The sequence below is a fragment of the Coregonus lavaretus genome (assembly GCF_964263955.1).
Source record: "Coregonus lavaretus genome assembly, contig: HAP1_SCAFFOLD_6918, whole genome shotgun sequence".
Taxonomy (NCBI): Eukaryota; Metazoa; Chordata; class Actinopteri; order Salmoniformes; family Salmonidae; genus Coregonus; species Coregonus lavaretus.
Genome location: NW_028162502.1, coordinates 1 through 27,500, shown reverse-complemented (window position 1 = coordinate 27,500; position 27,500 = coordinate 1). Strand labels below are relative to the sequence as shown.

The 27,500-nt window shown below is 44.9% G+C and overlaps 1 protein-coding gene across 1 annotated transcript; it reads left to right on the top strand.

The window, feature by feature from the left end:
- Positions 1-4,238: 4,238 nt before the first annotated feature.
- LOC311119194 (centrosomal protein of 89 kDa-like) lies at positions 4,239-27,493 on the top strand (the record flags this gene model as incomplete). Its single annotated transcript, XM_084193928.1, has 5 exons — positions 4,239-4,296; positions 7,204-7,321; positions 16,428-16,621; positions 19,067-19,209; positions 27,443-27,493. Coding segments are annotated over 5 exons (564 nt in total), but the record flags the coding sequence as incomplete, so codon positions are not given.
- Between the last annotated feature and the right edge of the window lie 7 nt (positions 27,494-27,500).

Sequence of the window (27,500 nt, the reverse complement as noted above, 5' to 3'; positions counted from 1 at the left end):
GCATATGGAGCCTATTTCCAGCTGGATTTCCCTGTCATACACGACCAGCATATGGAGCCTATTTCCAGCTGGATTTCTCCTGTCATACACGACCAGCATATGGAGCCTATTTCCCAGCTGGATTTCTCCTGTCATACACGACCAGCATATGGAGCCTATTTCCAGCTGGATTTCCCCTGTCATACACGACCAGCATATGGAGCCTATTTCCAGCTGGATTTCTCCTGTCATACACGACCAGCATATGGAGCCTATTTCCAGCTGGATTTCCCCTGTCATACACGACCAGCATATGGAGCCTATTTCCAGCTGGATTTCCCCTGTCATACACGACCAGCATATGGAGCCTATTTCCAGCTGGATTTCCCCTGTCATACACGACCAGCATATGGAGCCTATTTCCAGCTGGATTTCCCCTGTCATACACGACCAGCATATGGAGCCTATTTCCAGCTGGATTTCCCCTGTCATACACGACCAGCATATGGAGCCTATTTCCAGCTGGATTTCTCCTGTCATACACGACCAGCATATGGAGCCTATTTCCAGCTGGATTTCTCCTGTCATACACGACCAGCATATGGAGCCTATTTCCAGCTGGATTTCCCCTGTCATACACGACCAGCATATGGAGCCTATTTCCAGCTGGATTTCTCCTGTCATACACGACCAGCATATGGAGCCTATTTCCAGCTGGATTTCCCCTGTCATACACGACCAGCATATGGAGCCTATTTCCAGCTGGATTTCCCCTGTCATACACGACCAGCATATGGAGCCTATTTCCAGCTGGATTTCCCCTGTCATACACGACCAGCATATGGAGCCTATTTCCAGCTGGATTTCCCCTGTCATACACGACCAGCATATGGAGCCTATTTCCAGCTGGATTTCTCCTGTCATACATGACCAGCATATGGAGCCTATTTCCAGCTGGATTTCCCCTGTCATACACGACCAGCATATGGAGCCTATTTCCAGCTGGATTTCCCCTGTCATACACGACGATCATATGGAGCCTATTTCCAGCTGGATTTCCCCTGTTATACACGACCAGCATATGGAGCCTATTTCCAGCTGGATTTCTCCTGTCATACATGACCAGCATATGGAGCCTATTTCCAGCTGGATTTCTCCTGTCATACACGACCAGCATATGGAGCCTATTTCCAGCTGGATTTCCCCTGTCATACACGACCAGCATATGGAGCCTATTTCCAGCTGGATTTCCCCTGTCATACACGACCAGCATATGGAGCCTATTTCCAGCTGGATTTCTCCTGTCATACACGACCAGCATATGGAGCCTATTTCCAGCTGGATTTCCCCTGTCATACACGACCAGCATATGGAGCCTATTTCCAGCTGGATTTCTCCTGCTGCTGGTTGCTGCTGTAGTAAAACATGAGCTTTTAGAAGCCCATTTATTGAGCAACAATATTGTACCCCCTTTTTCTCTCCAATATCGTGATATCCCAATTATGATCTTGTCTCATCGCTGCAACTCCCCAACAGACTCGGGAGAGGCGAAGGTCGAGTCATGCGTCCTCCGAAACATGACCCGCCAAACCGCGCTTCTTTAACACCCGCCCGCTTAACCCGGAATCCAGACAATGTGTCGGAGGAAACACCGTTCAACTGACGGCCGAGGTCAGCCTGCAGGCGCCCGGCCCGCCACAAGGAATCACTAGAGCGCGATGAGCCAAGTAAAGCCCCCCCCCCGGCCAAACCCTCCCCTAACCCGGACGACGCTGTTTCAAATGTGCGCCGCCCTATGGTACTCCCGGTCGGTTGTGACTGCAGACCCTGGGATCGAACCCGGGTCTGTAGTGACGCCTCTAGCACGGCGATGCAGTGCCTTGGACCGCTGAACTATAGTTTTAATATATTATCATTCACAACGGATGTAAAAAAAACACTTTAGTACATTTCTACGCTGCAGGCCAGTTACATTCTATGCTCAGGCGCGCACTCCTGCAACATTATCAGGACAGAGAAACCAGACACATGCTCTTTGCTTACGTGGAGCACTCCAAACAAAAGACAATTAACAAATCTCGTAAATGTTGGTTATGAAATAAACCAAAACTCACAATTGTAGCAGGTTGTGAACTCTGCAAGCAACGTTTCCACTCCGAGAATGACAACGGTAAATGACTAATTAATACATGCATTAACAGAAATGTATGTAACCAAATGATGTGGATTAATGGTACATTTACTACTGGTGACATATGTAATGGGGAATTGATTTAAAAATATATATATATCAAAGGGCAAACAACAAACACAATGAATGTGCAAGAATTGTCGGGAGACAGCTGAGCGCATTCTGGAGAGACCGGCCTAGATGTTCGCCTCACACCCCTCCCCTTCTTCTGGTCTCAACATGTTCAATTATACACAAGAAACATTATCTTCTTCTTTTTCACTGACAGCCACAAATCAATAAATCAATAATCAGCTAGACCTATCACCACGCCCCACACTGCTGTCTACGAGCTTGTGATTTGAAACAATTCACAGCAATAAAAAAAAAAAAAGAAGCTAATGATTCTCGATTCCTCTGTGGCTAAGTCATTCTTTCTAGTGAAGTATTTTCGAATGATTTTTATTTATTTCTGTATAGACCCACCGCTATGCCATTTCTCTCCTGGTCTATTGGTTTTCATATCAACTTTTCTTTCGTTGTCCAGAAGCCAAAGGCACAATCCTAGTCATATTAGCAACCCCATCCTAGTCATATTATCAACCCCATCCTAGTTGTTGCATCTTTAGAGTCCCCCCATCTTCCTAAATTTCCATCTCTGTCACATATGGAACCGCTCACATCAGGTGTGCAGTTTAAAGGGTGTTTTTTTAATTTTTCCCGCGAATTGCATTTTGGTAAAATGTCTGAAAAATGACATTTTATTGGCTGCTTCATTAGAGGAGTTGAATGTGCTGTTGAGATGCATTACCATGATCTAAAGGTGATTTCTGTCATTCTGAGCACCGTGGGTGGACAACCTAATGGGTTATGCACCCAAATGCATATGGGTCCGTCACATTTCTCAAATGGCCGGTAAATTATAATCTTTCCGGTCACGTTGTCGCGCGCCACATTTTCCTAACGGAAACCCTGACACACACAGCTCAGCCCAGCTCAGCTCAGCTAAGGCTGTTTAGGAGTCCTCAAGCACACACACAGCTCAGCCCAGCTCAGCCCAGCCCAGCCCAGCCCAGCTCAGCCCAGCCCAGCTCAGCCCAGCCCAGCCCAGCCCAGCCCAGCTCAGCCCAGCCCAGCCCAGCCCAGCCCAGCTCAGCCCAGCTCAGCCCAGCCCAGCCCAGCCCAGCCCAGCCCAGCCCAGCCCAGCCCAGCCCAGCCAAGGCTGTTTAGGAGTCCTCCTCAAGGAGCTGTTTCTCCCATGTGATTGCTAGTTTCTCTGAACCGTCGTCTTGAGGGCTTTGATTAAAGGACACAAACACACACAATCCTTTTGGCATTCTACAACTGGAATGTCTATCTCAATATGTTGTTTGATTTACTCCCTCTCTCTTTCCCTCTTTAATCTTGCTCTCTCTTTAAAAAAACAAACATTTTAGTCATTTAGCACAGTTTCCCAACTCCAGTCCTCCAGTACCCCCAACAGTCCAACTCCAGTCCTCCAGTACCCCCAACAGCCCAACTCCAGTCCTCCAGTATCCCCAACAGCCCAACTCCAGTCCTCCAGTAACCCCAACAGCCCAACTCCAGTCCTCCAGTTGGGGTACTGGAGGACTGGAGTTGGGCTGTTGGGGTACTGGAGGACTGGAGTTGGGCTGTTGGGGTACTGGAGGACTGGAGTTGGGCTGTTGGGGTTACTGGAGGACTGGAGTTGGGCTGTTGGGGTTACTGGAGGACTGGAGTTGGGCTGTTGGGGATACTGGAGGACTGGAGTTGGGCTGTTGGGGATACTGGAGGACTGGAGTTGGGCTGTTGGGGTACTGGAGGACTGGAGTTGGGCTGTTGGGGTTACTGGAGGACTGGAGTTGGGCTGTTGGGGTTACTGGAGGACTGGAGTTGGGAAACACTGATTTAGCAGACGCTCTTTTCCAGAGCAACTTAGTTAGTGCATTCATATCGCTCTCTCTCTCTCTTGCTCTCTCGCTCTCGCTCTCTCTCGATCTTTATCTCTCTCTCACGATCTCTCTTTCTCTCACAATCCCTCTCTCTCCCCCTCTCTCTCCCCCTCTCTCTCCCCCTCTCTCTCCCCCAGGCCACATCACCCAAACTAGAGCAGAGGCCTTCGTCTCGTAGAAGCATGCCTTCCCCAGGTAAGGCCTTATCATTGGTCCAGCCAGACAGCCTATAACAACACTCCCATATCATTTTCCTAATGGTAGGATTATAATTCCCATCCTCTCCATACCAGCTCTCTATCACCTAACCTAGAGCAGCCTACAGTCTAACACTATCTAACACCTAGCCTAGAGTAGTCTACAGTCTAACACTATCTAACACCTAGCCTAGAGTAGTCTACAGTCTAACACTATCTAACACCTAGCCTAGAGTAGCCTACAGTCTAACACTATCTAACACCTAGCCTAGAGTAGCCTACAGTCTAACACTATCTAACACCTAGCCTAGAGTAGTCTACAGTCTAACACTATCTAACACCTAGCCTAGAGTAGTCTACAGTCTAACACTATCTAACACCTAGCCTAGAGTAGTCTACAGTCTAACACTATCTAACACCTAGCCTAGAGTAGTCTACAGTCTAACACTATCTAACACCTAGCCTAGAGTAGTCTACAGTCTAACACTATCTAACACCTAGCCTAGAGTAGCCTACAGTCTAACACTATCTAACACCTAGCCTAGAGTAGTCTACAGTCTAACACTATCTAACACCTAGCCTAGAGCAGTCTACAGTCTAACACTATCTAACACCTAGCCTAGAGTAGTCTACAGTCTAACACTATCTAACACCTAGCCTAGAGTAGTCTACAGTCTAACACTATCTAACACCTAGCCTAGAGTAGTCTACAGTCTAACACTATCTAACACCTAGCCTAGAGTAGTCTACAGTCTAACACTATCTAACACCTAGCCTAGAGTAGCCTACAGTCTAACACTATCTAACACCTAGCCTACAGTAGTCTACAGTCTAACACTATCTAACACCTAGCCTAGAGTAGTCTACAGTCTAACACCTAGCCTAGAGTAGCCTACAGTCTAACACTATCTAACACCTAGCCTACAGTAGTCTACAGTCTAACACTATCTAACACCTAGCCTAGAGTAGTCTACAGTCTAACACCTAGCCTAGAGTAGTCTACAGTCTAACACTATCTAACACCTAGCCTAGAGTAGTCTACAGTCTAACACTATCTAACACCTAGCCTAGAGTAGTCTACAGTCTAACACTATCTAACACCTAGCCTAGAGTAGCCTACAGTCTAACACTATCTAACACCTAGCCTAGAGTAGCCTACAGTCTAACACTATCTAACACCTAGCCTAGAGTAGTCTACAGTCTAACACTATCTAACACCTAGCCTAGAGTAGTCTACAGTCTAACACTATCTAACACCTAGCCTAGAGTAGTCTACAGTCTAACACTATCTAACACCTAGCCTAGAGCAGCCTACAGTCTAACACTATCTAACACCTAGCCTAGAGTAGTCTACAGTCTTCACTATCTAACACCTAGCCTAGAGTAGTCTACAGTCTAACACTATCTAACACCTAGCCTAGAGTAGTCTACAGTCTAACACTATCTAACACCTAGCCTAGAGTAGTCTACAGTCTAACACTATCTAACACCTAGCCTAGAGTAGTCTACAGTCTAACACTATCTAACACCTAGCCTAGAGTAGTCTACAGTCTAACACTATCTAACACCTAGCCTAGAGTAGTCTACAGTCTAACACTATCTAACACCTAGCCTAGAGTAGTCTACAGTCTAACACTATCTAACACCTAGCCTAGAGTAGTCTACAGTCTAACACCTAGCCTAGCGTAGCCTACAGTCTAACACTATCTAACACCTAGCCTAGAGTAGTCTACAGTCTAACACTATCTAACACCTAGCCTAGAGTAGTCTACAGTCTAACACTATCTAACACCTAGCCTAGAGTAGTCTACAGTCTAACACTATCTAACACCTAGCCTAGAGTAGCCTACAGTCTAACACTATCTAACACCTAGCCTAGAGTAGTCTACAGTCTAACACTATCTAACACCTAGCCTAGAGTAGTCTACAGTCTAACACTATCTAACACCTAGCCTAGAGTAGTCTACAGTCTAACACTATCTAACACCTAGCCTAGAGTAGTCTACAGTCTAACACTATCTAACACCTAGCCTAGAGTAGTCTACAGTCTAACACTGTGAGGGGTTGAGTGGGTAATCCTGTTTCTGTTATTGTGGTGTAACACTTAATCTAGGCAGCTATGTGAGTGGGCTCCTCTCTCTCTCTCTCTCTCTCTCTCTCTCTCTCTCTCTGTCTCTGTCTCTGTCTCTCTCTCTCTCTCTGTCTCTCTCTGTCTCTCTCTGTCTCTCTCTCTCTCTTTCTCGGTCTCTCTCTTTCTCGGTCTCTCTCTGTCTCTCTCTCTCTCTCTCTCTCTCTGTCTCTCTCTCTCTCTCTCTCTCTCTGTCTCTCTCTCTCTCTCTCTCTCTCTCTCTCTCTCTCTGTCTCTCTCTCTGTCTCTCTCTCTCTCTCTCTCTCTCTCTCTCTCTCTCTCTGTCTCTCTCTCTGTTTGTCTGTCTCTCTGTCTCTGTCTCTCTCTGTCTCTCTCTCTTTCTCGGTCTCTCTCTCTCTTTCTCGGTCTCTCTCTCTCTCTCTCTCTCTCTCTCTCTCTCTCCCCTCTCTCTGTCTCTCTCTCTCTCTGTCTCTCTCTCGCTCTCTCTCTCTCTCTCTCTCTCTCTCTCTCCCTCTCTCTGTCTCTCTCTCTCTCTCTGTCTCTCTCTCTCTCTCTCTCTCTCTCTCTCTCTTTCTCCCCTCTCTCTGTCTCTCTCTGTCTCTGTCTCTCTCTCTTTGTCTGTCTCTCTGTCTCTGTCTCTCTCTTTCTCTGTCTCTCTCTGTCTCTATTTCTCTGTCTCTCTCTGTCTCTCTCTCTCTCTTTCTCTCCCCTCTCTCTACTCTCTCTATCTCGTCTATTCTCTCCTGTCTTTGGCTTTCTAATTGCCAGTAGTAGGGAAATGAGAGAATGATACTGACTCTAACTGTGTCTTCTCAGGTTTGACAGAAGAAAGCTTTAGTGCGTCTAAGAAGAGGTCTTCAGCCCAGAAGACCAACAGCTCAGGAAGCAGGAGAGATGGACCATCAGAGAGAGAGAGAGAGAGATGGACCATCAGGTAGAGAGAGAGAGAGAGACGTATATCTAGAAACTATAAGGGTCCTTCGGCTATCCCAATAGACAAACCCTTTTGGGTTTCAGGTAGAACCCTTTCCACAGAGGGTCTCCCATGGTGACAGCCCAAAAACCATTTTTTATGTTATTTTGTGATACTTGAAAGAACCATTATTCCTGTCTGTCTTTACATATCAAGTCATCTCCTGTCAGTATGCCAGTAATCATTAGGCTCAGTCAGAGTCAGGACACAGTAATCATTAGGCTCAGTCAGAGTCAGGACACAGTAATCATTAGGCTCAGAGTCAGGACACAGTAATCATTAGGCTCAGAGTCAGGACACAGTAATCATTAGGCTCAGTCAGAGTCAGGACACAGTAATCATTAGGCTCAGAGTCAGGACACAGTAATCATTAGGCTCAGAGTCAGGACACAGTAATCATTAGGCTCAGTCAGAGTCAGGACACAGTAATCATTAGGCTCAGAGTCAGGACACAGTAATCATTAGGCTCAGAGTCAGGACACAGTAATCATTAGGCTCAGAGTCAGGACACAGTAATCATTAGGCTCAGTCAGGACACATTAATCATTAGGCTCAGAGTCAGGACACAGTAATCATTAGGCTCAGAGTCAGGACACAGTAATCATTAGGATCAGTCAGAGTCAGGACACAGTAATCATTAGGCTCAGAGTCAGGACACAGTAATCATTAGGCTCAGAGTCAGGACACAGTAATCATTAGGCTCAGAGTCAGGACACAGTAATCATTAGGCTCAGTCAGAGTCAGGACACAGTAATCATTAGGCTCAGAGTCAGGACACAGTAATCATTAGGCTCAGAGTCAGGACACAGTAATCATTAGGCTCAGAGTCAGGACACAGTAATCATTAGGCTCAGTCAGAGTCAGGACACAGTAATCATTAGGCTCAGAGTCAGGGACACAGTAATCATTAGGCTCAGTCAGAGTCAGGACACAGTAATCATTAGGCTCAGAGTCAGGACACAGTAATCATTAGGCTCAGAGTCAGGACACAGTAATCATTAGGCTCAGTCAGAGTCAGGACACAGTAATCATTAGGCTCAGAGTCAGGACACAGTAATCATTAGGCTCAGAGTCAGGACACAGTAATCATTAGGCTCAGAGTCAGGACACAGTAATCATTAGGCTCAGTCAGAGTCAGGACACAGTAATCATTAGGCTCAGAGTCAGGACACAGTAATCATTAGGCTCAGAGTCAGGACACAGTAATCATTAGGCTCAGTCAGAGTCAGGACACAGTAATCATTAGGCTCAGAGTCAGGACACATTAATCATTAGGCTCAGAGTCAGGACACAGTAATCATTAGGCTCAGAGTCAGGACACAGTAATCATTAGGCTCAGTCAGAGTCAGGACACAGTAATCATTAGGCTCAGAGTCAGGACACAGTAATCATTAGGCTCAGTCAGAGTCAGGACACAGTAATCATTAGGCTCAGTCAGGACACAGTAATCATTAGGCTCAGTCAGAGTCAGGACACAGTAATCATTAGGCTCAGTCAGAGTCAGGACACAGTAATCATTAGGCTCAGTCAGAGTCAGGACACAGTAATCATTAGGCTCAGTCAGAGTCAGGACACAGTAATCATTAGGCTCAGAGTCAGGACACAGTAATCATTAGGCTCAGAGTCAGGACACAGTAATCATTAGGCTCAGTCAGAGTCAGGACACAGTAATCATTAGGCTCAGACAGAGTCAGGACACAGTAATCATTAGGCTCAGAGTCAGGACACAGTAATCATTAGGCTCAGTCAGAGTCAGGACACAGTAATCATTAGGCTCAGAGTCAGGACACAGTAATCATTAGGCTCAGAGTCAGGACACAGTAATCATTAGGCTCAGAGTCAGGACACAGTAATCATTAGGCTCAGTCAGAGTCAGGACACAGTAATCATTAGGCTCAGTCAGAGTCAGGACACAGTAATCATTAGGCTCAGAGTCAGGACACAGTAATCATTAGGCTCAGTCAGAGTCAGGACACAGTAAACATTAGGCTCAGTCAGAGTCAGGACACAGTAATCATTAGGCTCAGAGTCAGGACACAGTAATCATTAGGCTCAGAGTCAGGACACAGTACTCATTAGGATCAGAGTCAGGACACAGTAATCATTAGGATCAGAGTCAGGACACAGTAATCATTAGGATCAGTCAGAGTCAGGACACAGTAATCATTAGGCTCAGTCAGAGTCAGGACACAGTAATCATTAGGCTCAGAGTCAGGACACAGTAATCATTAGGCTCAGTCAGAGTCAGGACACAGTAATCATTAGGCTCAGTCAGAGTCAGGACACAGTAATCATTAGGCTCAGAGTCAGGACACAGTAATCATTAGGATCAGTCAGAGTCAGGACACAGTAATCATTAGGATCAGAGTCAGGACACAGTAATCATTAGGATCAGAGTCAGGACACAGTAATCATTAGGATCAGAGTCAGGACACAGTAATCATTAGGCTCAGAGTCAGGACACAGTAATCATTAGGCTCAGTCAGAGTCAGGACACAGTAATCATTAGGCTCAGTCAGAGTCAGGACACAGTAATCATTAGGCTCAGTCAGAGTCAGGACACAGTAATCATTAGGCTCAGTCAGAGTCAGGACACAGTAATCATTAGGCTCAGTCAGGACACAGTAATCATTAGGCTCAGAGTCAGGACACAGTAATCATTAGGCTCAGTCAGAGTCAGGACACAGTAATCATTAGGCTCAGTCAGGACACAGTAATCATTAGGATCAGTCAGAGTCAGGACACAGTAATCATTAGGCTCAGAGTCAGGACACAGTAATCATTAGGCTCAGAGTCAGGACACAGTAATCATTAGGCTCAGTCAGAGTCAGGACACAGTAATCATTAGGCTCAGTCAGAGTCAGGACACAGTAATCATTACGCTCAGAGTCAGGACACAGTAATCATTAGGCTCAGTCAGAGTCAGGACACAGTAATCATTAGGCTCAGAGTCAGGACACAGTAATCATTAGGCTCAGAGTCAGGACACAGTAATCATTAGGCTCAGTCAGAGTCAGGACACAGTAATCATTAGGGTCAGAGTCAGGACACAGTAATCATTAGGCTCAGAGTCAGGACACAGTAATCATTAGGCTCAGAGTCAGGACACAGTAATCATTAGGCTCAGAGTCAGGACACAGTAATCATTAGGCTCAGTCAGAGTCAGGACACAGTAATCATTAGGCTCGGAGTCAGGACACAGTAATCATTAGGCTCAGTCAGAGTCAGGACACAGTAATCATTAGGCTCAGAGTCAGGACACAGTAATCATTAGGCTCAGAGTCAGGACACAGTAATCATTAGGCTCAGAGTCAGGACACAGTAATCATTAGGCTCAGAGTCAGGACACAGTAATCATTAGGCTCAGAGTCAGGACACAGTAATCATTAGGCTCAGTCAGAGTCAGGACACAGTAATCATTAGGCTCGGAGTCAGGACACAGTAATCATTAGGCTCAGTCAGAGTCAGGACACAGTAATCATTAGGCTCAGTCAGAGTCAGGACACAGTAATCATTAGGCTCAGAGTCAGGACACAGTAATCATTAGGCTCAGAGTCAGGACACAGTAATCATTAGGCTCAGTCAGAGTCAGGACACAGTAATCATTAGGCTCAGTCAGAGTCAGGACACAGTAATCATTAGGCTCAGAGTCAGGACACAGTAATCATTAGGCTCAGAGTCAGGACACAGTAATCATTAGGCTCAGTCAGAGTCAGGACACAGTAATCATTAGGCTCAGTCAGAGTCAGGACACAGTAATCATTAGGCTCAGTCAGAGTCAGGACACAGTAATCATTAGGCTCAGAGTCAGGACACAGTAATCATTAGGCTCAGACAGAGTCAGGACACAGTAATCATTAGGCTCAGTCAGAGTCAGGACACAGTAATCATTAGGCTCAGTCAGAGTCAGGACACAGTAATCATTAGGCTCAGTCAGAGTCAGGACACAGTAATCATTAGGCTCAGAGTCAGGACACAGTAATCATTAGGCTCAGAGTCAGGACACAATAATCATTAGGCTCAGTCAGGACACATTAATCATTAGGCTCAGAGTCAGGACACAGTAATCATTAGGCTCAGTCAGGACACAGTAATCATTAGGCTCAGTCAGAGTCAGGACACAGTAATCATTAGGCTCAGAGTCAGGACACAGTAATCATTAGGCTCAGAGTCAGGACACAGTAATCATTAGGCTCAGTCAGAGTCAGGACACAGTAATCATTAGGCTCAGTCAGAGTCAGGACACAGTAATCATTAGGCTCAGAGTCAGGACACAGTAATCATTAGGCTCAGTCAGAGTCAGGACACAGTAATCATTAGGCTCAGTCAGAGTCAGGACACAGTAATCATTAGGCTCAGAGTCAGGACACAGTAATCATTAGGCTCAGTCAGAGTCAGGACACAGTAATCATTAGGCTCAGTCAGAGTCAGGACACAGTAATCATTAGGCTCAGAGTCAGGACACAGTAATCATTAGGCTCAGAGTCAGGACACAGTAATCATTAGGCTCAGTCAGAGTCAGGACACAGTAATCATTAGGATCAGTCAGAGTCAGGACACAGTAATCATTAGGCTCAGAGTCAGGACACAGTAATCATTAGGATCAGTCAGAGTCAGGACACAGTAATCATTAGGCTCAGTCAGAGTCAGGACACAGTAATCATTAGGCTCAGTCAGAGTCAGGACACAGTAATCATTAGGCTCAGTCAGAGTCAGGACACAGTAATCATTAGGCTCAGAGTCAGGACACAGTAATCATTAGGCTCAGTCAGAGTCAGGACACAGTAATCATTAGGCTCAGAGTCAGGACACAGTAATCATTAGGCTCAGAGTCAGGACACAGTAATCATTAGGCTCAGAGTCAGGACACAGTAATCATTAGGCTCAGTCAGAGTCAGGACACAGTAATCATTAGGCTCAGAGTCAGGACACAGTAATCATTAGGCTCAGTCAGAGTCAGGACACAGTAATCATTAGGCTCAGACAGAGTCAGGACACAGTAATCATTAGGCTCAGTCAGTCAGGACACAGTAATCATTAGGCTCAGTCAGAGTCAGGACACAGTAATCATTAGGCTCAGAGTCAGGACACAGTAATCATTAGGCTCAGAGTCAGGACACAGTAATCATTAGGCTCAGAGTCAGGACACAGTAATCATTAGGCTCAGAGTCAGGACACAGTAATCATTAGGCTCAGAGTCAGGACACAGTAATCATTAGGCTCAGTCAGAGTCAGGACACAGTAATCATTAGGCTCAGAGTCAGGACACAGTAATCATTAGGCTCAGTCAGAGTCAGGACACAGTAATCATTAGGCTCAGAGTCAGGACACAGTAATCATTAGGCTCAGAGTCAGGACACAGTAATCATTAGGCTCAGTCAGAGTCAGGACACAGTAATCATTAGGCTCAGTCAGAGTCAGGACACAGTAATCATTAGGCTCAGTCAGAGTCAGGACACAGTAATCATTAGGCTCAGAGTCAGGACACAGTAATCATTAGGCTCAGTCAGAGTCAGGACACAGTAATCATTAGGCTCAGAGTCAGGACACAGTAATCATTAGGCTCAGAGTCAGGACACAGTAATCATTAGGCTCAGAGTCAGGACACAGTAATCATTAGGATCAGTCAGAGTCAGGACACAGTAATCATTAGGCTCAGAGTCAGGACACAGTAATCATTAGGCTCAGAGTCAGGACACAGTAATCATTAGGCTCAGAGTCAGGACACAGTAATCATTAGGCTCAGAGTCAGGACACAGTAATCATTAGGCTCAGTCAGAGTCAGGACACAGTAATCATTAGGCTCAGAGTCAGGACACAGTAATCATTAGGCTCAGAGTCAGGACACAGTAATCATTAGGCTCAGTCAGAGTCAGGACACAGTAATCATTAGGCTCAGTCAGAGTCAGGACACAGTAATCATTAGGCTCAGAGTCAGGACACAGTAATCATTAGGCTCAGAGTCATGACACAGTAATCATTAGGCTCAGTCAGGACACAGTAATCATTAGGATCAGTCAGAGTCAGGACACAGTAATCATTAGGCTCAGTCAGAGTCAGGACACAGTAATCATTAGGCTCAGTCAGAGTCAGGACACAGTAATCATTAGGCTCAGAGTCAGGACACAGTAATCATTAGGCTCAGTCAGGACACATTAATCATTAGGCTCAGAGTCAGGACACAGTAATCATTAGGCTCAGTCAGAGTCAGGACACAGTAATCATTAGGCTCAGAGTCAGGACACAGTAATCATTAGGCTCAGAGTCAGGACACAGTAATCATTAGGCTCAGAGTCAGGACACAGTAATCATTAGGCTCAGAGTCAGGACACAGTAATCATTAGGCTCAGTCAGAGTCAGGACACAGTAATCATTAGGCTCAGAGTCAGGACACAGTAATCATTAGGCTCAGAGTCAGGACACAGTAATCATTAGGCTCAGAGTCAGGACACAGTAATCATTAGGCTCAGAGTCAGGACACAGTAATCATTAGGATCAGTCAGAGTCAGGACACAGTAATCATTAGGATCAGTCAGAGTCAGGACACAGTAATCATTAGGCTCAGAGTCAGGACACAGTAATCATTAGGCTCAGAGTCAGGACACAGTAATCATTAGGATCAGTCAGAGTCAGGACACAGTAATCATTAGGCTCAGTCAGAGTCAGGACACAGTAATCATTAGGCTCAGTCAGAGTCAGGACACAGTAATCATTAGGCTCAGAGTCAGGACACAGTAATCATTAGGCTCAGTCAGGACACAGTAATCATTAGGCTCAGAGTCAGGACACAGTAATCATTAGGCTCAGTCAGAGTCAGGACACAGTAATCATTAGGCTCAGAGTCAGGACACAGTAATCATTAGGATCAGTCAGAGTCAGGACACAGTAATCATTAGGCTCAGAGTCAGGACACAGTAATCATTAGGCTCAGAGTCAGGACACAGTAATCATTAGGCTCAGAGTCAGGACACAGTAATCATTAGGCTCAGAGTCAGGACACAGAACCAGATATACTGTAGGGGAGGATCTGAAGGCTGTGGTTGCAGTGTTTTAGGGCTGAATTGAAATGCAGAGCTGTGCTGTGGATGAGCATACTAATGTTTCAACAGTGTTTTAGGGCTGGATATTGGGGAATGATCGGTTTCAGACTTCATAGCCAGCAGTGTACAATAACTAACACCATGAGACCTACTTTTAGAAGTGTTTGAGCTAGGGCTGTCCCTCATCTTTTAGAAGTGTGCTAGACAGACCTGTCCTCTCAGTATTATATATCTGTGTTGTCAGACCTGTCCTCTCAGTATTATATATCTGTGTTGTCAGACCTGTCCTCTCAGTATTATATATCTGTGTTGTCAGACCTGTCCTCTCAGTATTATATATCTGTGTTGTCAGACCTGTCCTCTCAGTATTATATATCTGTGTTGACAGACCTGTCCTCTCAGTATTATATATCTGTGTTGTCAGACCTGTCCTCTCAGTATTATATATCTGTGTTGTCAGACCTGTCCTCTCAGTATTATATATCTGTGTTGTCAGACCTGTCCTCTCAGTATTATATATCTGTGTTGTCAGACCTGTCCTCTCAGTATTATATATCTGTGTTGTCAGACCTGTCCTCTCAGTATTATATATCTGTGTTGTCAGACCTGTCCTCTCAGTATTATATATCTGTGTTGTCAGACCTGTCCTCTCAGTATTATATATCTGTGTTGACAGACCTGTCCTCTCAGTATTATATATCTGTGTTGTTAGACCTGTCCTCTCAGTATTATATATCTGTGTTGTCAGACCTGTCCTCTCAGTATTATATATCTGTGTTGTCAGACCTGTCCTCTCAGTATTATATATCTGTGTTGTCAGACCTGTCCTCTCAGTATTATATATCTGTGTTGTCAGACCTGTCCTCTCAGTATTATATATCTGTGTTGTCAGACCTGTCCTCTCAGTATTATATATCTGTGTTGTCAGACCTGTCCTCTCAGTATTATATATCTGTGTTGTCAGACCTGTCCTCTCAGTATTATATATCTGTGTTGTCAGACCTGTCCTCTCAGTATTATATATATGTGTTGTCAGACCTGTCCTCTCAGTATTATATATCTGTGTTGTCAGACCTGTCCTCTCAGTATTATATATCTGTGTTGTCAGACCTGTCCTCTCAGTATTATATATCTGTGTTGTCAGACCTGTCCTCTCAGTATTATATATCTGTGTTGTCAGACCTGTCCTCTCAGTATTATATATATGTGTTGTCAGACCTGTCCTCTCAGTATTATATATATGTGTTGTCAGACCTGTCCTCTCAGTATTATATATCTGTGTTGTCAGACCTGTCCTCTCAGTATTTATGATTTCATTGACTCTTCAATTTCTTTATTTTTCCTCTTGTCTGTCTGTCTGTCTGTCTGTCTGTCTGTCTGTCTGTCTGTCTGTCTGTCTGTCTGTCTGTCTGTCTGTCTGTCTCTGTCTGTGTATCTCTGTGTGTCTGTTTGTCTATCTCTGTGTGTGTCTGTGTGTCTCTGTATCTCTGTCTGTCTGTCTCTGTGTCTCTGTGTGTCTCTTTCTGTCTGTCTCTGTCACTGTGTGTCTTTGTATGTCTCTGTCTCTGTGTGTCTGTCTGTCTCTGTGTGTCTCTGTGTGTCTCTGTGTGTCTCTGTGTGTCTCTGTATGTCTCTGTCTCTGTGTGTCTGTCTGTCTCTGTGTGTCTGTCTTTCTCTGTGTGTCTCTGTCTCTGTGTGTCTCTGTGTGTCTCTGTGTGTGTCTGTCTGTCTCTGTCCTCTCTGTGTCTCTGTGTGTCTCTGTGTGTCTCTGTATGTCTCTGTCTCTGTGTGTCTGTCTGTCTCTGTGTGTCTGTCTTTCTCTGTGTGTCTCTGTCTCTGTGTGTCTCTGTGTGTCTCTGTGTGTCTCTGTCTCTGTGTGTCTCTGTGTGTGTCTGTGTGTCTCTGTGTGTCTCTGTGTCTCTGTGTGTCTCTGTCTCTGTGTGTCTCTGTGTGTCTCTGTGTGTCTCTGTGTGTTGTGCTGTGTTTTTCTGTGCTGTGCCATACACCTTTCCACACCCAGAGGCCAGCGGTGCCTACAGAGAGGTTCTGGACATGCAGAAGGAGATGGTTCGGTCTTTAACAGAGCAGAACCAGGCCCTGGGGGCAGACAGGAGGTTGCTGGAGCAGAGGTGTACAGAACAGAGCCTGCAGCTGCAGAGGAGCTACCAGAGGGTCCAGAGTCTGGAGCAGGAACTCAGCAAGGCCCCTGTCCCTATGGCAGGTGGGTGGATACTGGGGGGAGAGGGGAGAGGACTATGGCAGGTGGGGTGGATACTGGGGGGAGAGGGGAGAGGACTATGGCAGGTGGGGTGGATACTGGGGGGAGAGGGGAGAGGACTATGGCAGGTGGGGTGGATACTGGGGGGAGAGGACTATGGCAGTTGGGGTGGATACTGGGGGGAGAGGGGAGAGGACTATGGCAGGTGGGGTGGATACTGGGGGGAGAGGACTATGGCAGGTGGGGTGGATACTGGGGGGAGAGGGGAGAGGACTATGGCAGGTGGGGTGGATACTGGGGAGAGAGGGGAGAGGACTATGGCAGGTGGGGTGGATACTGGGGGGAGAGGACTATGGCAGGTGGGGTGGATACTGGGGGGAGAGGACTATGGCAGGTGGGGTGGATACTGGGGGGAGAGGACTATGGCAGGTGGGGTGGATACTGGGGGGAGAGGACTATGGCAGGTGGGGTGGATACTGGGGGGAGAGGGGAGAGGACTATGGCAGGTGGGGTGGATACTGGGGAGAGAGGGGAGAGGACTATGGCAGGTGGGGTGGATACTGGGGGGAGAGGACTATGGCAGGTGGGGTGGATACTGGGGGGAGAGGACTATGGCAGGTGGGGTGGATACTGGGGGGAGAGGACTATGGCAGGTGGGGTGGATACTGGGGGGAGAGGACTATGGCAGGTGGGGTGGATACTGGGGGGAGAGGGGAGAGGACTATGGCAGGTGGGGTGGATACTGGGGGGAGAGGACTATGGCAGGTGGGGTGGATACTGGGGGGAGAGGACTATGGCAGGTGGGGTGGATACTGGGGGGAGAGGACTATGGCAGGTGGGGTGGATACTGGGGGGAGAGGGGAGAGGACTATGGCAGGTGGGGTGGATACTGGGGGGAGAGGACTATGGCAGTTGGGGTGGATACTGGGGGGAGAGGGGAGAGGACTATGGCAGGTGGGGTGGATACTGGGGGGAGAGGACTATGGCAGGTGGGGTGGATACTGGGGGGAGAGGACTATGGCAGGTGGGGTGGATACTGGGGGGAGAGGGGAGAGGACTATGGCAGGTGGGGTGGATACTGGGGGGAGAGGACTATGGCAGTTGGGGTGGATACTGGGGGGAGAGGGGAGAGGACTATGGCAGGTGGGGGGGATACTGGGGGGAGAGGACTATGGCAGGTGGGGGGGATACTGGGGAGAGAGGGGAGAGGACTATGGCAGGTGGGGTGGATACTGGGGAGAGAGGGGAGAGGACTATGGCAGGTGGGGTGGATACTGGGGGGAGAGGGGAGAGGACTATGGCAGGTGGGGTGGATACTGGGGGGAGAGGGGAGAGGACTATGGCAGGTGGGGTGGATACTGGGGAGAGAGGGGAGAGGACTATGGCAGGTTTGGTGGATACTGGGGGGAGAGGACTATGGCAGGTGGGGTGGATACTGGGGAGAGAGGGGAGAGGACTATGGCAGGTGGGGTGGATACTGGGGGGAGAGGGGAGAGGACTATGGCAGCTGGGGTGGATACTGGGGGGAGAGGACTATGGCAGGTGGGGTGGATACTGGGGGGAGAGGACTATGGCAGGTGGGGTGGATACTGGGGGGAGAGGGGAGAGGACTATGGCAGGTGGGGTGGATACTGGGGGGAGAGGACTATGGCAGGTGGGGTGGATACTGGGGGGAGAGGGGAGAGGACTATGGCAGGTGGGGTGGATACTGGGGGGAGAGGACTATGGCAGGTGGGGTGGATACTGGGGGGAGAGGGGAGAGGACTATGGCAGGTGGGGTGGATACTGGGGGGAGAGGGGAGAGGACTATGGCAGGTGGGGTGGATACTGGGGGGAGAGGGGAGAGGACTATGGCAGGTGGGGTGGATACTGGGGGGAGAGGACTATGGCAGCTGGGGTGGATACTGGGGGGAGAGGACTATGGCAGGTGGGGTGGATACTGGAGGGAGAGGACTATGGCAGGTGGGGTGGATACTGGGGAGAGAGGGGAGAGGACTATGGCAGGTGGGGTGGATACTGGGGGGAGAGGACTATGGCAGGTGGGGTGGATACTGGGGGGAGAGGACTATGGCAGGTGGGGTGGATACTGGGGGGAGAGGACTATGGCAGGTGGGGTGGATACTGGGGGGAGAGGGGAGGGTGGGGGGAGGGGGGAGACAGGGTGGGGGGAGGGGGGAGACAGGGGCCATGATGGACAGGGGATCTACAGCCTGTCTATCGAAGCCAGCTCTCATGGTTTCTCAGTTTGTTATCAACTGGATCTCTGTATCTAACCTTCATAATACGTGTTCTGCATTGTACTTCCTGTGTGGACCAGCCATTGACTGTAGCTCCCCCTGTAGGTGAGCAGGCAGAGCTGCTGTGGACCAGCCATTGACTGTAGCTCCCCCTGTAGGTGAGCAGGCAGAGCTGCTGTGGACCAGACATTGACTGTAGCTCCCCCTGTAGGTGAGCAGGCAGAGCTGATGAGTCTGAGGCAGCAAGCCCAGGAGCTGGTGGATGAGAATGACGGCCTGAAGATGACCGTCCATCGCCTCAACGTGGAGCTCAGCCGCTACCAGACACGCTTCAGACCCCTGGGGAAAGAAGAGGTAACTCTACCTACCCTAACTCTACCTACCCTAACTCTACCTACCCTAACTATACCTACCCTAACTCTACCTACCCTAACTATACCTACCCTAACTCTACCTACCCTAACTATACCTACCCTAACTATACCTACCCTAACTATACCTACCCTAACTCTACCTACCCTAACTATACCTACCCTAACTCTACCTACCCTAACTATACCTACCCTAACTATACCTACCCTAACTATACCTACCCTAACTATACCTACCCTAACTATACCTACCCTAACTATACCTACCCTAACTCTACCTACCCTAACTATACCTACCCTAACTCTATCTACCCTAACTCTACCTACCCTAACTATACCTACCCTAACTATACCTACCCTAACTCTACCTACCCTAACTCTACCTACCCTAACTCTACCTACCCTAACTATACCTACCCTAACTCTACCTACCCTAACTATACCTACCCTAACTCTAGCTACCCTAACTATACCTACCCTAACTCTACCTACCCTAACTATACCTACCCTAACTCTACCTACCCTAACTATACCTACCCTAACTATACCTACCCTAACTATACCTACCCTAACTCTACCTACCCTAACTCTACCTACCCTAACTCTACCTACCCTAACTATACCTACCCTAACTATACCTACCCTAACTCTAGCTACCCTAACTCTACCTACCCTAACTCTACCTACCCTAACTCTACCTACCCTAACTCTACCTACCCTAACTCTACCTACCCTAACTATACCTACCCTAACTATACCTACCCTAACTCTACCTACCCTAACTATACCTACCCTAACTATACCTACCCTAACTATACCTACCCTAACTCTACCTACCCTAACTCTACCTACCCTAACTCTACCTACCCTAACTATACCTACCCTAACTCTACCTACCCTAACTATACCTACCCTAACTCTACCTACCCTAACTATACCTACCCTAACTCTACCTACCCTAACTCTACCTACCCTAACTCTACCTACCCTAACTATACCTACCCTAACTATACCTACCCTAACTCTACCTACCCTAACTCTACCTACCCTAACTATACCTACCCTAACTCTACCTACCCTAACTATACCTACCCTAACTATACCTACCCTAACTATACCTACCCTAACTCTACCTACCCTAACTATACCTACCCTAACTATACCTACCCTAACTCTACCTACCCTAACTCTACCTACCCTAACTATACCTACCCTAACTATACCTACCCTAACTATACCTACCCTAACTCTACCTACCCTAACTCTACCTACCCTAACTATACCTACCCTAACTCTACCTACCCTAACTCTAGCTACCCTAACTATACCTACCCTAACTACACCTACCCTAACTATACCTACCCTAACTATACCTACCCTAACTATACCTACCCTAACTATACCTACCAGACACTGACTTTCAACTCCCTCCAAAGATGTTCTATGGGGTTGAGATCTGGAGACTGGCTAGGCCACTCCAGGACCTTGAAATGCTTCTTACGAAGCCACTCCTTCGTTGCCCGGGCGGTGTGTTTGGGATCATTGTCATGCTGAAAGACCCAGCCACGTTTCATCTTCAATGCCCTTGCTGATGGAAGGAGGTTTTCACTCAAAATCTCACGATACATGGCCCCATTCATTCTTTCCTTTACACGGATCAGTCGTCCTGGTCCCTTTGCAGAAAAACAGCCCCAAAGCATGATGTTTCCACCCCCATGCTTATGGTGTTCTTTGGATGCAACTCAGCATTCTTTGTCCTCCAAACACGACGAGTTGAGTTTTTACCAAAAAGTTCTATTTTGGTTTCATCTGACCATATGACATTCTCCCAATCCTCTTCTGGATCATCCAAATGCACTCTAGCAAACTTCAGACGGGCCTGGACATGTACTGGCTTAAGCAGGGGGACACGTCTGGCACTGCAGGATTTGAGTCCCTGGCGGCGTAGTGTGTTACTGATGGTAGGCTTTGTTACTTTGGTCCCAGCTCTCTGCAGGTCATTCACTAGGTCCCCCCGTGTGGTTCTGGGATTTTTGCTCACCGTTCTTGTGATCATTTGACCCCACGGGGTGAGATCTTGCGTGGAGCCCCAGATCGAGAGAGATTATCAGTGGTCTTGTATGTCTTCCATATCCTAATAATTGCTCCCACAGTTGATTTCTTCAAACCAAGCTGCTTACCTATTGCAGATTCAGTCTTCCCAGCCTGGTGCAGGTCTACAATTTTGTTTCTGGTGTCCTTTGACAGCTCTTTGGTCTTGGCCATAGTGGAGTTTGGAGTGTGACTGTTTGAGGTTGTGGACAGGTGTCTTTTATACTGATAACAAGTTCAAACAGGTGCCATTAATACAGGTAACGAGTGGAGGACAGAGGAGCCTCTTAAAGAAGAAGTTACAAGTCTGTGAGAGCCAGAAATCTTGCTTGTTTGTAGGTGACCAAATACTTATTTTCCACCATAATTTGCAAATAAATTCATTAAAAATCCTACAATGTGATTTTCTGGAGAAAAAAAATCTCAAATTTGTCTGTCATAGTTGACGTGTACCTATGAAGAAAATTACAGGCCTCTCTCATCTTTTTAAGTGGGAGAACTTGCACAATTGGTGGCTGACTAAATACTTTTTTTCCCCACTGCACGTCTGTATGACCGCCATTGTCATTTAGTCCAGTTAGCTTTTACCAGTCCAATCTAAGTCTGTATGACATTACAACAGATAACTGGAAACATTTGATGTTCGTTTTAAGGCAGCTGCATTTAGAAGACAGATTTATTAGTATAGATGTCCTGTAGTTACTGTAGTAATGTGGTTATAGATGTATAGATGTCCTGTAGTTACTGTAGTAATGCGGTTATAGATGTATAGATGTCCTGTAGTTACTGTAGTAATGTGGTTCTAGATGTATAGATGTCCTGTAGTTACTGTAGTAATGTGGTTATAGATGTATAGATGTCCTGTAGTTACTGTAGTAATGTGGTTATAGATGTATAGATGTCCTGTAGTTACTGTAGTAATGTGGTTATAGATGTATAGATGTCCTGTAGTTACTGTAGTAATGTGGTTATAGATGTATAGATGTCCTGTAGTTACTGTAGTAATGTGGTTATAGATGTATAGATGTCCTGTAGTTACTGTAGTAATGTGGTTATAGATGTATAGATGTCCTGTAGTTACTGTAGTAATGCGGTTCTAGATGTATAGATGTCCTGTAGTTACTGTAGTAATGTGGTTCTAGATGTATAGATGTCCTGTAGTTACTGTAGTAATGTGGTTATAGATGTATAGATGTCCTGTAGTTACTGTAGTAATGTGGTTCTAGATGTATAGATGTCCTGTAGTTACTGTAGTAATGTGGTTCTAGATGTATAGATGTCCTGTAGTTACTGTAGTAATGTGGTTATAGATGTATAGATGTCCTGTAGTTACTGTAGTAATGTGGTTCTAGATGTATAGATGTCCTGTAGTTACTGTAGTAATGTGGTTCTAGATGTATAGATGTCCTGTAGTTACTGTAGTAATGTGGTTATAGATGTATAGATGTCCTGTAGTTACTGTAGTAATGTGGTTCTAGATGTATAGATGTCCTGTAGTTACTGTAGTAATGTGGTTCTAGATGTATAGATGTCCTGTAGTTACTGTAGTAATGTGGTTCTAGATGTATAGATGTCCTGTAGTTACTGTAGTAATGTGGTTATAGATGTATAGATGTCCTGTAGTTACTGTAGTAATGTGGTTATAGATGTATAGATGTCCTGTAGTTACTGTAGTAATGTGGTTATAGATGTATAGATGTCCTGTAGTTACTGTAGTAATGTGGTTATAGATGTATAGATGTCCTGTAGTTACTGTAGTAATGTGGTTATAGATGTATAGATGTCCTGTAGTTACTGTAGTAATGTGGTTATAGATGTATAGATGTCCTGTAGTAATGTGGTTCTAGATGTATAGATGTCCTGTAGTTACTGTAGTAATGTGGTTATAGATGTATAGATGTCCTGTAGTTACTGTAGTAATGTGGTATAGATGTATAGATGTCCTGTAGTTACTGTAGTAATGTGGTTATAGATGTATAGATGTCCTGTAGTTACTGTAGTAATGTGGTTCTAGATGTATAGATGTCCTGTAGTTACTGTAGTAATGTGGTTCTAGATGTATAGATGTCCTGTAGTTACTGTAGTAATGTGGTTATAGATGTATAGATGTCCTGTAGTTACTGTAGTAATGTGGTTATAGATGTATAGATGTCCTGTAGTTACTGTAGTAATGTGGTTATAGATGTATAGATGTCCTGTAGTTACTGTAGTAATGTGGTTCTAGATGTATAGATGTCCTGTAGTTACTGTAGTAATGTGGTTATAGATGTATAGATGTCCTGTAGTTACTGTAGTAATGTGGTTCTAGATGTATAGATGTCCTGTAGTTACTGTAGTAATGTGGTTCTAGATGTATAGATGTCCTGTAGTTACTGTAGTAATGTGGTTCTAGATGTATAGATGTCCTGTAGTTACTGTAGTAATGTGGTTCTAGATGTATAGATGTCCTGTAGTTACTGTAGTAATGTGGTTATAGATGTATAGATGTCCTGTAGTTACTGTAGTAATGCGGTTCTAGATGTATAGATGTCCTGTAGTTACTGTAGTAATGTGGTTATAGATGTATAGATGTCCTGTAGTTACTGTAGTAATGTGGTTATAGATGTATAGATGTCCTGTAGTTACTGTAGTAATGTGGTTATAGATGTATAGATGTCCTGTAGTTACTGTAGTAATGTGGTTATAGATGTCCTGTAGTTACTGTAGTAATGTGGTTCTAGATGTATAGATGTCCTGTAGTTACTGTAGTAATGTGGTTATAGATGTATAGATGTCCTGTAGTTACTGTAGTAATGTGGTTCTAGATGTATAGATGTCCTGTAGTTACTATAGTAATGTGGTTATAGATGTATAGATGTCCTGTAGTTACTGTAGTAATGTGGTTATAGATGTCCTGTAGTTACTGTAGTAATGTGGTTATAGATGTATAGATGTCCTGTAGTTACTGTAGTAATGTGGTTCTAGATGTATAGATGTCCTGTAGTTACTGTAGTAATGTGGTTCTAGATGTATAGATGTCCTGTAGTTACTATAGTAATGTGGTTATAGATGTATAGATGTCCTGTAGTTACTGTAGTAATGTGGTTATAGATGTATAGATGTCCTGTAGTTACTGTAGTAATGTGGTTATAGATGTATAGATGTCCTGTAGTTACTGTAGTAATGTGGTTATAGATGTATAGATGTCCTGTAGTTACTGTAGTAATGTGGTTATAGATGTATAGATGTCCTGTAGTTACTGTAGTAATGTGGTTATAGATGTATAGATGTCCTGTAGTTACTGTAGTAATGTGGTTATAGATGTCCTGTAGTTACTGTAGTAATGTGGTTATAGATGTATAGATGTCCTGTAGTTACTGTAGTAATGTGGTTCTAGATGTATAGATGTCCTGTAGTTACTGTAGTAATGTGGTTCTAGATGTATAGATGTCCTGTAGTTACTGTAGTAATGTGGTTATAGATGTCCTGTAGTTACTGTAGTAATGTGGTTATAGATGTATAGATGTCCTGTAGTTACTGTAGTAATGTGGTTATAGATGTATAGATGTCCTGTAGTTACTGTAGTAATGTGGTTATAGATGTATAGATGTCCTGTAGTTACTGTAGTAATGTGGTTATAGATGTATAGATGTCCTGTAGTTACTGTAGTAATGTGGTTCTAGATGTATAGATGTCCTGTAGTTACTGTAGTAATGTGGTTATAGATGTATAGATGTCCTGTAGTTACTGTAGTAATGTGGTTATAGATGTATAGATGTCCTGTAGTTACTGTAGTAATGTGGTTATAGATGTATAGATGTCCTGTAGTTACTGTAGTAATGTGGTTATAGATGTATAGATGTCCTGTAGTTACTGTAGCAATGTGGTTCTAGATGTATAGATGTCCTGTAGTTACTGTAGTAATGTGGTTCTAGATGTATAGATGTCCTGTAGTTACTGTAGTAATGTGGTTCTAGATGTATAGATGTCCTGTAGTTACTGTAGTAATGTGGTTCTAGATGTATAGATGTCCTGTAGTTACTGTAGTAATGTGGTTCTAGATGTATAGATGTCCTGTAGTTACTGTAGTAATGTGGTTATAGATGTATAGATGTCCTGTAGTTACTGTAGTAATGTGGTTATAGATGTATAGATGTCCTGTAGTTACTGTAGTAATGTGGTTCTAGATGTATAGATGTCCTGTAGTTACTGTAGTAATGTGGTTCTAGATGTATAGATGTCCTGTAGTTACTGTAGTAATGTGGTTATAGATGTATAGATGTCCTGTAGTTACTGTAGTAATGTGGTTATAGATGTATAGATGTCCTGTAGTTACTGTAGTAATGTGGTTATAGATGTATAGATGTCCTGTAGTTACTGTAGTAATGCGGGTATAGATGTCCTGTAGTTACTGTAGTAATGTGGTTCTAGATGTATAGATGTCCTGTAGTTACTGTAGTAATGTGGTTCTAGATGTATAGATGTCCTGTAGTTACTGTAGTAATGTGGTTCTAGATGTATAGATGTCCTGTAGTTACTGTAGTAATGTGGTTATAGATGTATAGATGTCCTCTAGTTACTGTAGTAATGTGGTTCTAGATGTATAGATGTCCTGTAGTTACTGTAGTAATGTGGTTCTAGATGTATAGATGTCCTGTAGTTACTGTAGTAATGTGGTTATAGATGTATAGATGTCCTGTAGTTACTGTAGTAATGTGGTTCTAGATGTATAGATGTCCTGTAGTTACTGTAGTAATGTGGTTATAGATGTATAGATGTCCTGTAGTTACTGTAGTAATGTGGTTATAGATGTATAGATGTCCTGTAGTTACTGTAGTAATGTGGTTCTAGATGTATAGATGTCCTGTAGTTACTGTAGTAATGTGGTTCTAGATGTATAGATGTCCTGTAGTTACTGTAGTAATGTGGTTATAGATGTATAGATGTCCTGTAGTTACTGTAGTAATGTGGTTATAGATGTATAGATGTCCTGTAGTTACTGTAGTAATGTGGTTATAGATGTATAGATGTCCTGTAGTTACTGTAGTAATGCGGGTATAGATGTCCTGTAGTTACTGTAGTAATGTGGTTCTAGATGTATAGATGTCCTGTAGTTACTGTAGTAATGTGGTTATAGATGTATAGATGTCCTGTAGTTACTGTAGTAATGTGGTTCTAGATGTATAGATGTCCTGTAGTTACTGTAGTAATGTGGTTCTAGATGTATAGATGTCCTGTAGTTACTGTAGTAATGTGGTTATAGATGTATAGATGTCCTGTAGTTACTGTAGTAATGTGGTTATAGATGTATAGATGTCCTGTAGTTACTGTAGTAATGCGGTTCTAGATGTATAGATGTCCTGTAGTTACTGTAGTAATGTGGTTCTAGATGTATAGATGTCCTGTAGTTACTGTAGTAATGTGGTTCTAGATGTATATATGTCCTGTAGTTACTGTAGTAATGTGGTTCTAGATGTATAGATGTCCTGTAGTTACTGTAGTAATGTGGTTCTAGATGTATAGATGTCCTGTAGTTACTGTAGTAATGTGGTTCTAGATGTATAGATGTCCTGTAGTTACTGTAGTAATGTGGTTCTAGATGTATAGATGTCCTGTAGTTACTGTAGTAATGTGGTTATAGATGTATAGATGTCCTGTAGTTACTGTAGTAATGTGGTTATAGATGTATAGATGTCCTGTAGTTACTGTAGTAATGTGGTTATAGATGTATAGATGTCCTGTAGTTACTGTAGTAATGTGGTTATAGATGTATAGATGTCCTGTAGTTACTGTAGTAATGTGGTTATAGATGTATAGATGTCCTGTAGTTACTGTAGTAATGTGGTTATAGATGGATATGCGGGGCGGCGCACAATTGGCCCAGCGTCGTCCAGGGAGGGGAGGGAATGGCCAGCAGGGATGTAGCTCAGTTGGTAGAGCATGGCGTTTGCAACGCCAGGGTTGTGGGTTCGATTCCCACGGGGGGCCAGTATGATAAAAAAAAAAATAATAATAATGTATGCACTCACTAACTGTAAGTCGCTCTGGATAAGAGCGTCTGCTAAATGACTAAAATGTTTTTTTTAATGTAAATCTATAGATGTCCTGTAGTTCCTGTATTATGGTTCTCTCTCCATGTCTTCCAGAGCTCCAGAACCCGTGGCCTGCCACTTAAAGGATCTGCTCCCCCCTGGCTGGTCAGTC